At 58.0% G+C, this 11,325-nt stretch overlaps 2 protein-coding genes across 2 annotated transcripts; one reads left to right on the top strand and one right to left on the bottom strand.

Moving 5' to 3' along the window:
- Positions 1–241: 241 nt before the first annotated feature.
- On the bottom strand, positions 242–6,271 carry LOC123592762. The gene is made up of 3 exons (XM_045468096.1): positions 6,253–6,271; positions 4,462–4,895; positions 242–724 (listed from the first exon to the last, which is right to left on the bottom strand). Exons 1-3 carry the CDS (start codon positions 6,269–6,271, stop codon positions 524–526), a joined length of 654 nt encoding a protein of 217 aa, XP_045324052.1. The 3' UTR covers positions 242–523.
- On the top strand, positions 6,071–10,321 carry EDF1 (endothelial differentiation related factor 1). The gene is made up of 5 exons (XM_045469429.1): positions 6,071–6,792; positions 8,348–8,399; positions 8,756–8,916; positions 9,214–9,307; positions 9,910–10,321. The coding sequence occupies exons 1-5, from the start codon at positions 6,715–6,717 to the stop codon at positions 9,969–9,971; spliced, it is 447 nt and encodes a 148-aa protein (XP_045325385.1). The 5' UTR covers positions 6,071–6,714; the 3' UTR covers positions 9,972–10,321.
- The last annotated feature ends 1,004 nt before the right edge of the window (positions 10,322–11,325 follow it).

Raw genomic sequence — 11,325 nt, 5'->3', positions numbered from 1 at the left:
TCTATTTAAACACAGGACAACAGGGGCGCCTGGGTGGCACAGTCGGTTAAGCGTCCGGCTTCAGCCAGGTCACGATCTCGCGGTCCGTGAGTTCGAGCCCCGCGTCGGGCTCTGGGCTGACGGCTCAGAGCCTGGAGCCTGTTTCCGATTCTGTGTCTCCCTCTCTCTCTGCCCCTCCCCCGTTCATGCTCTGTCTCTCTCTGTCCCAAAAATAAATAAACGTTGAAAAAAAAAAAATTAAACACAGGACAACAAAATCCCATCGGGGCTGGAAACACGGCGCACCCAACGTTTAGGAGCTCCCCCTAGAAACAAAGTTGTAGCTGATTTGCACGCATGCAGCGCGTGTCCAAAGACAGGTCTCCATCAGTGTGCCGATGCGAAGTCTACCCACGTGGGCTGAAGTCAAGAGGTATCTGGAGCGGTATTTTATCACTGACGTTATCCGGAATTGGTGGCACGCAGCAGAACTTTTAGCTAGTGTTGTTACGATCTAGCCTTCGGGCCGCAGGACGAGGTGGTGTCAGCGGAGGCAGGCCTGCGGGCCGGGGCTGCACGCCGCAGGACTGGCCGGAAATCCGTGCAAGGACAGCTGGACCCCCGATCTCCTCCCCAGCCAGCACAGCCGGGTGACTCTCCCTTCCTCACTGGCGGGCAGTGGGCGGTGAATCCGGTGGTTCTCCGGCCTCAGGGCCGCCGGGCTCCCTTGAAGCTGGCAGTAAGGCTAAGCAGGAGACAGTGGGTCAGCGAGATACTGCTCTTTGGGACCCTCGGAAGAAGGCGCTGCGTCCCAGCCCGATCACCCCGAACAGGAGCCCACCCTGGAGGACCCCGGCACGCCACAAGGCTCCCAGCTGCTCCTCTGCAGTGTGACAGACAGCTGAGGGTTGCCGCACACTTGAGTGAGACACAGACGCCAGGCCTGATGGGAGGAGAGCAGGGGCGCTGCGGGTGCCACAGGAAAACGTGAACAGAGCTGAAATCAGCACCCGCACAGGAGAAGAGCGAAAGCCCCGTGAGACAGGGGGCCCCACCGGGGCACACGGAACATAACAGGGAGCACTTAGGAATGCAAGATGCGCCATCGGGTTAGAGAAAAATGTCTGTAGAACAATTATAAATTCGAAACTCTCCCAAAAGTAGAGCAGAAAGAAAAGGAATTTAAATGTTTTTTTTTTTATTTTTTTTTTCAACGTTGATTTATTTTTGGGACAGAGAGAGACAGAGCATGAACGGGGGAGGGGCAGAGAGAGAGGGAGACACAGAATCGGAAACAGGCTCCAGGCTCTGAGCCATCAGCCCAGAGCCCGACGCGGGGCTCGAACTCACGGACCGCGAGATCGCGACCTGGCTGAAGTCGGACGCTCAACCGACTGCGCCCCCAGGCGCCCCTAAATGTTTTTTAACATTGATTTAGTTTTGAGGGACAGAGTGAGACAGAGAGTGAGGGGAGGAGGGGCAGACACAGAATCTGGAGCAGGGTCCAGGCTCTGAGCTGTCAGCACAGGGCCCGATGCGGGGCTCCAACCCATGAACCGTGAGATCATGACCTGAGCCCAAGTCAGACGCTCAACCGACTGAGCCACCCAGGCGCCCCGAGCATTAGACTCTTAACGCCAGACTCTAACATCTTAGTAACAGTGGTTTCAGAGAGTGGAAACAGACAATAGAGAGGAAGAAGTTATGAAAGGAATAGCACAAGAGGGCACCTGGGGGGCTCAGTCGGTTAAGCCTCCGACTTCCGCTCAGGTCACGATCTTGTGATTTCTGAGTTCCAGCCCCACGTCGAGCTCTGCGCTGACAACTCAGAGCCTGGAGCCTGCTTCGGATTCTGTGTTTCCCTCTCTCTCTACCTCTTCCCTGCTTGTGCTCTGTGTGTGTGTGTGTGTGTGTGTGTGTGTGTGTGTGTGTCTCTCTCTCTCAAAAATAAACATTGAAAAAAATGGAAGAAAAAAAAAGAAAGAAAGCCGCATCATGAAATTGCAGGAAAAGGAGGGAGGATAAAAGATTCTTAAAACTTTCAGAGAGCAAGAGCGAGAGCGAGAGCGAGAGAGGATGCACCCACACAAAGCAGATCATTCAGAAAGGACTGACAGCCAGGAAAGCATGGGACACCTCAACAGAAAGGTGGACACTAGAAGACAAGGGAACACGCTTTGGAAATCTAAGACAAAACATATTCCAATCTATAATTCGTGTAATAAAGACACTTTCAAACGTGCTGTGTCTCAAAACATGTGCCTCCCACGTACTCTTGGTCTGAAAGCTACTGGAGCGTGTCCACCAAGGTCAGGAAGCCACCGACACCTGGCCAAGAAGAGGCCAGCAGCGGCTCCAGGACAGGAAAGCTCCTCAGAGAGCCGGGCTCAGGGAAGCTCCGAAGGGCGGGTCCGGGCTGATCTGGGTCCCGCAGTGGGCTGGGGGCAGTGGGCGGCAGAGGATGAGGCCTGGGAAGCACAAAGATGACCAGTCACCGGACGGGTGGGCCCCCTTGAGAGATGACAGCTCTCACAGACAGGAAGGGGGGACATAGAGAGAAAAAATACACAAAACAAACCAAAACATATGACTGACCAGAAAATCAGAAACAACCATCAATATAGGAAAAAGTTATACGGGAAAGGAAATACAATCAGAGTGTATTACGGGGATCTGCTATTAACCATATCCATCGAAATGCTGACAAAGGAAATAACCAGTAACTTTTTAAAATTTTTTTTTTCAACGTTTATTTATTTTGGGACAGAGAGAGGCAGAGCGTGAACGGGGGAGGGGCAGAGAGAGAGGGAGACACAGAATCGGAAACAGGCTCCAGGCTCTGAGCCATCAGCCCAGAGCCCGACGCGGGGCTCGAACTCCCGGACCGCGAGATCGTGACCTGGCTGAAGTCGGACGCCCAACCGACTGCGCCACCCAGGCGCCCCAGTAACTTTTAAGTCAACAATCAGCAAGAGGCACGTTGGCGTGTGGATCCAACCTACATCATAGGGTGTCCCGCCCCTTCCGGGCACCTGTCCACTCCTTAGGCCCTGGCCAGTCCAAAGCACTGTCCCCTGGACACCGCCCCAGCCCCACACTCTCCACACTGTGGGCACGGTGCTCTTTGCCAAAGGCAAACTCAGTGGGTCATTCGTGTTCAAATCTCGAATGCCTCTTCTTCGCAGGCGTCTGTCTGGAACCGTCAGACCCACGACACCTTGTGCACTGGAGGTGAAGCCCAGATGTCACGTCCTGTGACGCCTACAGTGGAGACGGCCTGGGTATAGCAGCTGGAGGGAAAATTTCTCGGGGCTAAATACCATATCAGAGAAGCAGAAAATAGGCTGAGGGCCCCTGAAAGTAGCCGGAGATATTATCTAATCTGAAGAGCAGAGCAAATAAAGATTGAAAAAAGAACGGTGGGACAGACAGAACTACCAGGATCACATCCCAGAGAAAGACAAGACAGAGAGTGGGACAGAAAAATTAAAATATCTAAACACTAGTAAAAATCGTTCCTTTTTTTTTTTTTTAATACTTATTCATTTTTGAGAGACAGAGACGGAGTGCAAGTGGGGGAGGGGCAGAGAGAGAGGGAGACGCAGAATCCGAAGCAGCTCCAGGCTCCCAGAGCCCGATGTGGGGCTCGAACCCACAAACCGTGAGATCATGACTTGAGCTGACGTCGGACGCTTAACCGACTGAGCCACCCAGGTGCCCCCAAATCATCCCAATGTGATGAACAACATTAACGTATGTATCCAAGAAGCTCAGGAAACCCGAGTAGGATAAATAAAAACAAAAGTGAGGTGCCTGGGGGGCTCAGCCGGCTAAGCCTCCGACTTTGGCTCAGGTCGTGATCTCTCGGTTCACAAGTTCGAGCCCCGTGTCAAGCCTGAAGCTGTCAGCGCAGAGCCTGCTTAGGATCCTGTCTCCCTCCTCTCTCTCTGCCCCTCCCCCACTGCCTTGCGCATGCACACTCTTGTCTCTCCCCAAAATAAAAAACCAAATGTGTACCCGGGCACTTGAAAGGAAAATCCAGAAATCGAGAGAAGATCTTGAAAGTGGAGAACGTGTCACATGACCTGCAGAGGACGATGTTACCAACGACGGTACCCATCCCTGACTTCTCATTTGGAAGCAAGGGAAGTCCGAACATGGTGGGACTCGAAAACAGAAATACCATACGACCCAGCAATTCCACTTCCTTATGTCTAAAGGATTGAAAGCAGGGTGACAAAAAGCTACGTGTACATCCGTGTTCATAGCAGGATCACCCATGACATCATTCATAACGGCTAATGGCGGAAGCAACCCATGTCCGCAGATGGCTGGCTGGCCGGCTGAACGGCCAATTTTGGTACGGGCACACGACGGAATAGTATTCAACCTTAAAAAGGAAGGAGCTTCGGACACACGCTGTGTGATGAGGGAGCCTTGAGGGCACTGCTGAGAGCCAGTCACTGCTTACGCACTGCTTACCAGGCCTCCTAAAGCTGGTTGTGTGACCCCCGCTCCGGCTCTGTCCCCAACGCTACTCTTCCCTGGACCCTGAGTCAATTGGAAGCACCCAGAGCCCGGAGGGGGTGTGCGCCGGCGAGTGGGAGGAGGCACACACACCTGCACCACCCGTGTCCTTGTAGGAGAGCACGCCACAAGGACAGGGGCACCGGAAGTCTTTGTGGCTTCAGGCCTGGACTCCTGACCAAAGGCTAGATGGGGCTGTGCGGATACCGGCAGATGCCCGCGCGGACAGAGGACATCTAGGTCTGGATGGCCGTTCTCTGGGCCTGAGCCACCCAGGGCAGTTGCAACGCCGCGGAGCTGATGCAACTTCTCTTGCCGGGATCCCAGCCACGACTCTCGAGGGCCCTGTAGTGGGTTCACGTGGTCAAATGTTGGCGAAATCCACGGACCTCACGTTAACGATCGGTTAAGGCCGCCGCCTCTTTCCAGGTAGGCTGTTCCTTCATCACACTCTTTCTGGGGCCCACTGGGGAGACCACGGCATTTTGGGGACCCCACTATGGCGGTCTCGAGTTGGGATGCATTTAGTTGGGGTTTACGGGAGATTTTTATGATGTTGTTGTGCTTGCCTTCCCTGGGTGGGTACGTCTTCTATGGCTGCGAATTGCCCACCCCCACAGTCTAGGCACGGGGAAGTGAGGAGGAAAACAAGATTTGTGCTCTGAACCAGAAGTGAGTCTGCAAATTGGGAGCAGAGGACTTGGTTCTCCCCAACATCTGGATAAAGGGCGTGATGGGGAAGGTGCCGGGGCGCACACCCGATACGTTTATCTTCTCCGATAAATGTATTCCATAACACAGTAGACACAATTTTACGTACTGTATATCTTTTTTCTTTTAGACGGGGACTGCATTTGTCAGAATTCCCGTCTGTGGAGCAGGGAGCCATAGCAATGCCACCAAGGGTGAGCCCATCTATGCAAAGCCCCAAGTGTTACCCAAACCAATGTCAATACCAAAGATGAGGTACAAATTCTGTCAAACGGCCTAGGGAAATGTCTGAGGAGTCTTTCTGCTGTTCTCATAAAACCATTCTGCAAAGTCATGAGGTGGCCAAGAGAATACAGCCAAAAACGTAAGCAAAAGCATTAAAGAGATGCGTTTGATACTTCGTACAAATGTTATTTTTCCAAACTTTGTGATGCTTGAGGAGTTTGTCGGCTTTTGAAAACGTACTGACTTCTCATTACGTAAGTTATCTGTAAGCTAGTAATTACTGTAAAATAAAGCATCCATTTGTAACATTATACAAAATATACACGTTATACAAGAATATTAACTTTTGTAACTAAGCTTATTTTTATCATTTTACTTTTTTTTTTTTTGAGAGACCCTCCCCAAATTGCATACGCTTTAGGCCCCACCAAACCCGGATCCACCCTCGTCCCCAACATCTTTGCAACACGTGACCGCAACTCCAGGGAAACTGAACTTCAAACTGCGTGCAGGGTGACGAAATAAAAAGCACGAAACAGAAACTGAGCTCAAATACAGAAAAGCTGAGGAGGCAACGTGTCCCTTGGCATCCAGTTTTCCGCATCCCCACCGCGCACGTGACCGGGAAGGGGGTGGTCCCTCCCCGTGCCCAAAGGTGGACCAGAGAGCTAGGTGCGGGCCCACCGAGCGCCTGCGGGGCTGCCAGTCCCCCACTGGGGTCGGGGCTCCGCGGTCCTGTCCTCTCGGCGCGCCCCGGCACCCTCCCCACTCACGCCATCCCTCCTATTGGCGCCCTCGCCCCCACCGCACCCCTGCTCTTCCTGCGCATCGCCCCACCGCACCCCTCCGCCTCCTAGGGGCCCTGGTCTCCCCCGCACACCGGTGCCCCCTCTCCTCCCCGAGTCGCCCCTCCCCACTTTCCCCCCAGCGGGGATCCGCTGTCCCCACCGCGCGTCCCCTCGCCCTGCCGCCAGCGTCCCCGGGCCTAGCCCAGGGCGCCGTCAGAGCACCCTCCGCGCCCGGGCCGCGCACGGCCCCGACGCCTCCCTCCCCACGTCGCGCGCCGCCCGCCGATCCCTCGGACGAGCCGGGCGCGGATTGGCCTTGAGAAGAGGGAAGTGCCCGCCCCCCGAGCCGCCGGCCAATGGGGAGGCGGGGGCGGGCCGGCGGCGGGCGCCGGAAGCGGCCGAGCGACGAGGGGACGTCGCGTCGCCGGGTCTCGAGCAGCTGCCGCGGAGCCGCCGGACGGACCGCCGGACCTGCCTGCCCGCCATGGCCGAGAGCGACTGGGACACGGTGACGGTGCTGCGCAAGAAGGGCCCCACGGCCGCCCAGGCCAAGTCCAAGCAGGTGCGGCGCCGTGTGGGCCTCGGGACTCAGGGGCGGCCGCGCGGGCGGGGCGGCCGCGGGGCGGGGAGCCCGGGGATGGGGGACCCGGTGGGGACGGGGACTAGGGGCAGGGTGGGGACCGGGGCTGGGTGGGCCAGGGGGCGGCGGATCAGCAAGGGGCCTGCGTGAGGGGATGGCGCCGGGGCTAGGAGACAGGAGACCGGCGTGAGGAAAATGGCCGGGCTCGGACAGTTACGACAGAGACGGGGTGCGGGCAAGGGCCAGGGCCCGGCCGCAGGGTATGGGACGACAGGTCGGCGTGGTGGGAGGACGGAGGGGTGAGGGAGATGGTGGGGGCGTGGACCGGCTGCGCTGGGGTGGGTGCGGAAGGGCCCAGCAGTCTTTGGAGCCAGGGACACAGGTCCGGGGGTGAGGCTGTAAATAGGGACAGGGACAGGGTGGACTTGCGGCCTCTGACAGCCGGGATGGGGGGGGATGGGGGACCAGGTGAGGTTGAAGAGGTGGACCTGGGGGCGGGGACTGGGGACCGCGGTGCAGATAGGGGGCGGAGGCGGTCCGGACGCCCCCAGGGTCTCTCCCGCAGATGCCTGGGCAGCGTGACGCTGCCTGTGGAGCATCGCGGAGGCGCGTTTCAGGCCATCGGGGGTCCCTGTGACTGGGCTGAGGTGGCCTAGAGACCCAGTGCTTCTGGGTCTTTCTAGTGTAGATGACACGCCCTGGGAGGTACTTGGTAACCGGTCTCTAGCTTGGTTAATCTATGCGGAATTCACCTGTGAGCTTCAGTGACCACCTCTGCCGGGCCTGGGGCCTGCGCCCTGGTGCCCGGTCTGGGCCGGGACTGGGTGCAGCCCTAGCACCTGGCAGTCGCTGACCTGCCCTGACCTTATCATTTGCAGGGGCAAAACCAAATTCGCTGTTCCTTTTTTTTTCCCCAGAGGAAATTTCATAGCCATAAGCTAGGAGTCAGCCGAACATGTCTAGACAGCATCTCTGAACGTATCACACTCAGAAGGGCCCCGGTCACTCCTCCGAAGCATCAGAATTGTCGAGAAACACGTTGCGTTAACTCTTGGCAAACGTAGACAGGAGGGTCTTGCTCTCGTTGGTGATGTCTGGGGGCTGGGCTCTACTCTCAGGAGTCAGGTCCACGGAGGAAGGTTGCACTAGGCCAGCGCTTGACCTTCCTTCCTGGTTTTGCAGGAGAGCCTAGTGGAGGAGTAGGTCCGCCGTGAGCACGGATTTCTCAGAGGAACCCGTCAGCCTGTGCTTGTCCGCAGTGAGGAAGCGAGGGGTGGGGGTGGCGGGCGCGGGGGTACCTCGTACCTGATAGCAGAGGGAGGGTTTTGCGAGGTGAGCTTGGGTTTCGCACCAGCCGAGCTTGTCAGTCCGGAAGCGCAGCAGTGCCTGGGGCCGTGAGCTCCGAGCCGGGCTTCCCCGGGCTCCAGAGGCACCTGCCGTGGGCACGCGTGGTGTCCGGCTAACAGCGGCCTCAGCTGGTGTTTGCCAGACCCTGCCAAAGCCGATTTTGACCAGAACCCTTTTCTGAACGTTCTAGGCTATCCTAGCAGCTCAGAGACGGGGAGAAGATGTGGAGACTTCCAAGAAGTGTGAGTACTTGTGCTTCCTCACAAAACAAGGGTGCGCTGTCGGGGCATCTCTGTGACAGGCGCCCGCCTCGCCTGTGCTGCCCCCAGGGGTGTCGGGGCGGCTGCCGGCAGCTGGGGCCGCTGCGGGGCTGGGGGACGCCTGGGGTCTTAGCTGAGCAGCTGTGCTCGCTTCCTGTAGTGAGGACAGAATTCTGGACCCCATGCTCTCAAGCCTGTGACTTCCCCATGTTTGGATACCTGGCTTCCCGTGTCTCCCTGGCACAGGTCGCTTGTCATGCCTGGTTCCCGTCTTGAAACGGCTTTGTTTTGGGTTTGTTGCAAACCCTGTCCTCTGTTTTTGTCGCATGCTGGTCCAGGGGCCGCCGGCCAGAACAAACAGCATTCGATCACCAAGAACACGGCCAAGCTGGACCGGGAGACTGAGGAGCTGCACCACGACCGGGTGACCCTGGAGGTGGGCAAGGTGATCCAGCAAGGCCGGCAGAGCAAGGGGCTGACTCAGAAGGACTTGGCCACGGTGAGCGCGGCAGGGTCGTCCTCCCAGGCTTGGCGGGGGGAGAGGGTGGGGGAGGGGGTCGGGACTCAAGGCCTTGTTTGCCCTTGGCCCTGGGATTCTCTCTGGAAGCCGGGTCAGGGCGGATGTAAGTTCCTTTCCAGCATGAGGTGGCTTCCAACGCGTGTGGCCCCAGCTGCTCAGTAAGGCCCTCGGCCGCGTGCTGCCTGGAAGGTGGTGCTTGTGGCGACTCCCTTGGCTGTGTGCTAGCTTCGTGGCCTCTTCTTACCGAACCGCTATGCGTGTGATACGTTTCTTTAGAAAATCAACGAAAAGCCACAGGTCATCGCGGACTATGAAAGCGGACGGGCCATTCCTAATAACCAGGTTCTGGGCAAGATCGAGAGAGCTATCGGTGAGTGTCTTTAGGTCCCTTATTGGGTCTCCGCTGCTGCCCTCTGACCAGGTGCCCTCACTGAGCACAGGATGGCCCCTGAGGCCGTGGAATTCTCCAGACCCCTAAGAAGCTCATGAGGGCACCGTCTTGGGCGCCTTCCCCTGCTTTCACCTTTCACATCCTGTCTACCCCTCCCTCTGCTGCTGGCCAGCGCCCTCTGGGCCTGTGGACAGAGGGCTCAGCGGCCCTCCTGTTCAGGCACTTGTGTCCCCCCCTCCCCTGCTGCCATGGGCATTGACTTCCTCTCTGGTGTCAGCACGGCCCCCAGCACGGGGAGCTCCCAGAACGCTGGAGTCCCGGTTCCGGTTCTGGGAGGGGCGTCGGCCCTGTCCGCTGGGGGGCTGGCAGGTGCACGTGGGGAGCTAAGCCCAGCCAGGACTGCTGGTGATCCTCCGCCTCCCTGCTCTCTCCTCCCGCCTCCTTCCCTCCTTCCCATGGAGAAGGTCGTGCGGGCAATGCTGCCGTGTCAGGGCGGATGGGTGGGGATGCTGTGGCGCCGCCCCGCCTCTTGGGTCCCAGACGGGGCGCCGTGGCGGTGAGCGGGCCAATGGCTCTTTCAGGCCTGAAGCTCCGGGGGAAGGATATCGGGAAGCCGATTGAGAAGGGGCCCAGGGCGAAATGAACACAAAGCCTCGAAATCAGTGCGTTCCGGCTGATCTCGCCTGGCTGGTTCCCCTTGACCACCGGTGCCAGCGTGGTCTCTTCACGTGGCCGAGCGGAACGCGGGGCGTCAGCCCTGCCCGGGAACCCCCTCTACCCTGCTGTCAAACAAAACCTTGCAAAGTATTGCTTCTCCTGATTTTTTTTCCTTCCCATCCCTGGTGTCTGCCCAGCCTCGGGGCGGCTCCCCGGGGAGCTCTGAGCGGGACCACCTCACGCTGGCGGGGCTGTGGGGTGGGGTGGCCTGACCCAGAAGAGAAGATGTCTTCTCCAGTCGGCTTTTAGAGAAGCTAATAAACGTGTTGCCCTTCCTGCTGGTGTCCGGTCTGATCTGCCGGGTCCCCGCGTGTGTCTCTCTCTGGCCCACGATGTAGGGAAGAAAGGGTTCTCCTGACATGCCCTGGGGAGTACTTGAGGGACCCTGAAGGTCACCCTCTGCGGTGCCGCTTCCTCGTCACCGTCTGCTGGGACAGGCCACAGGCTTTAGTCAGCCCCTTGATCCCGGACCCGTGCCCTCCCCTGGCGTGGAGTCTCCAGTGGGCTGGACGGCAACGTGGTCTCACCCCAGGCAGGAGGGGGCACTCGGTTGTGTGGGTGTGGCTGTCTCCCCTTCCCTAGGACGGCCGTGCCCAGTGGGACCTTCCAGGCCCAGGCAGGGCCGTGTCAGAACTTCCTGTGGGGGTGCCTGGCTGGCTTGGTCGGTGGAGCATGTGATTTTTTTTTAAAGTTTATTAATTTTGAGAGAGAATGAAGCGGGGAGGGAGGATCCCAAGGAGGCTCCACGCTGTCAGCACAGAGCCTGACCCAGAGCTCGAACTCATGAGGCCATGGCAGATCGTGACCCGAGCAGAAACCAAGAGTTGGATGCTTAACCGACTGAGCCACCCAGGTGCCCCAGAGCGTGAGGCTCTTGGTCTCAGGGGTCGTGGGTTCAGGCCCCACGTTGGGTTTGGTTGGAGCTTACTTAATGAAAGTAATATTTTTAAAAAAATTCCCTTGTGGAAGAGCAGAGCCGGGGACCCTCCCTGGGTTAGGAAGATTCGACTCCGTTTTACTAGGCAAGGAGGGAATTCAGGCACACCGCGGGCCTTGACACCTCCAAGAGAGGGGGGTTGCCTTCATCCTTGGACGCCGTGAGGTCAGGAGGGCGGGAGCCTTGGGTTTGCCTTCCAGTGACCTCAGCAGCATCCCCAGGGCACCGAGTGACCTCTGAGACACATCATTCCGGGGACCACTCGGATTTGCCCACGGGATGGTGAGCTCGGGGACACTTACGGCACGGACCCTTTACCACGGGACAGTGGACGTGGGACCTT

This window comes from Leopardus geoffroyi, chromosome D4 (assembly GCF_018350155.1).
Source record: "Leopardus geoffroyi isolate Oge1 chromosome D4, O.geoffroyi_Oge1_pat1.0, whole genome shotgun sequence".
Lineage (NCBI taxonomy): Eukaryota > Metazoa > Chordata > Mammalia > Carnivora > Felidae > Leopardus > Leopardus geoffroyi.
The sequence above is the reverse complement of the archived record's forward strand: the minus strand, read 5'-3'. Positions and strand labels throughout refer to the sequence as shown.

Coding starts and splice junctions, on each gene's coding strand:
- LOC123592762 (XM_045468096.1), bottom strand. Junction 725..4,461: donor AACCAGCTTTAGGAGGCCTG/GTAAGCAGTGCG, acceptor TCTCCTGCTTAG/CCTTACTGCCAGCTTCAAGG.
- EDF1 (XM_045469429.1), top strand. CDS start 6,715: ATGGCCGAGAGCGACTGGGACACGGTGACGGTGCTGCGCAAGAAGGGC. Junction 6,793..8,347: donor CCCAGGCCAAGTCCAAGCAG/GTGCGGCGCCGT, acceptor TGAACGTTCTAG/GCTATCCTAGCAGCTCAGAG. Junction 8,400..8,755: donor TGTGGAGACTTCCAAGAAGT/GTGAGTACTTGT, acceptor ATGCTGGTCCAG/GGGCCGCCGGCCAGAACAAA.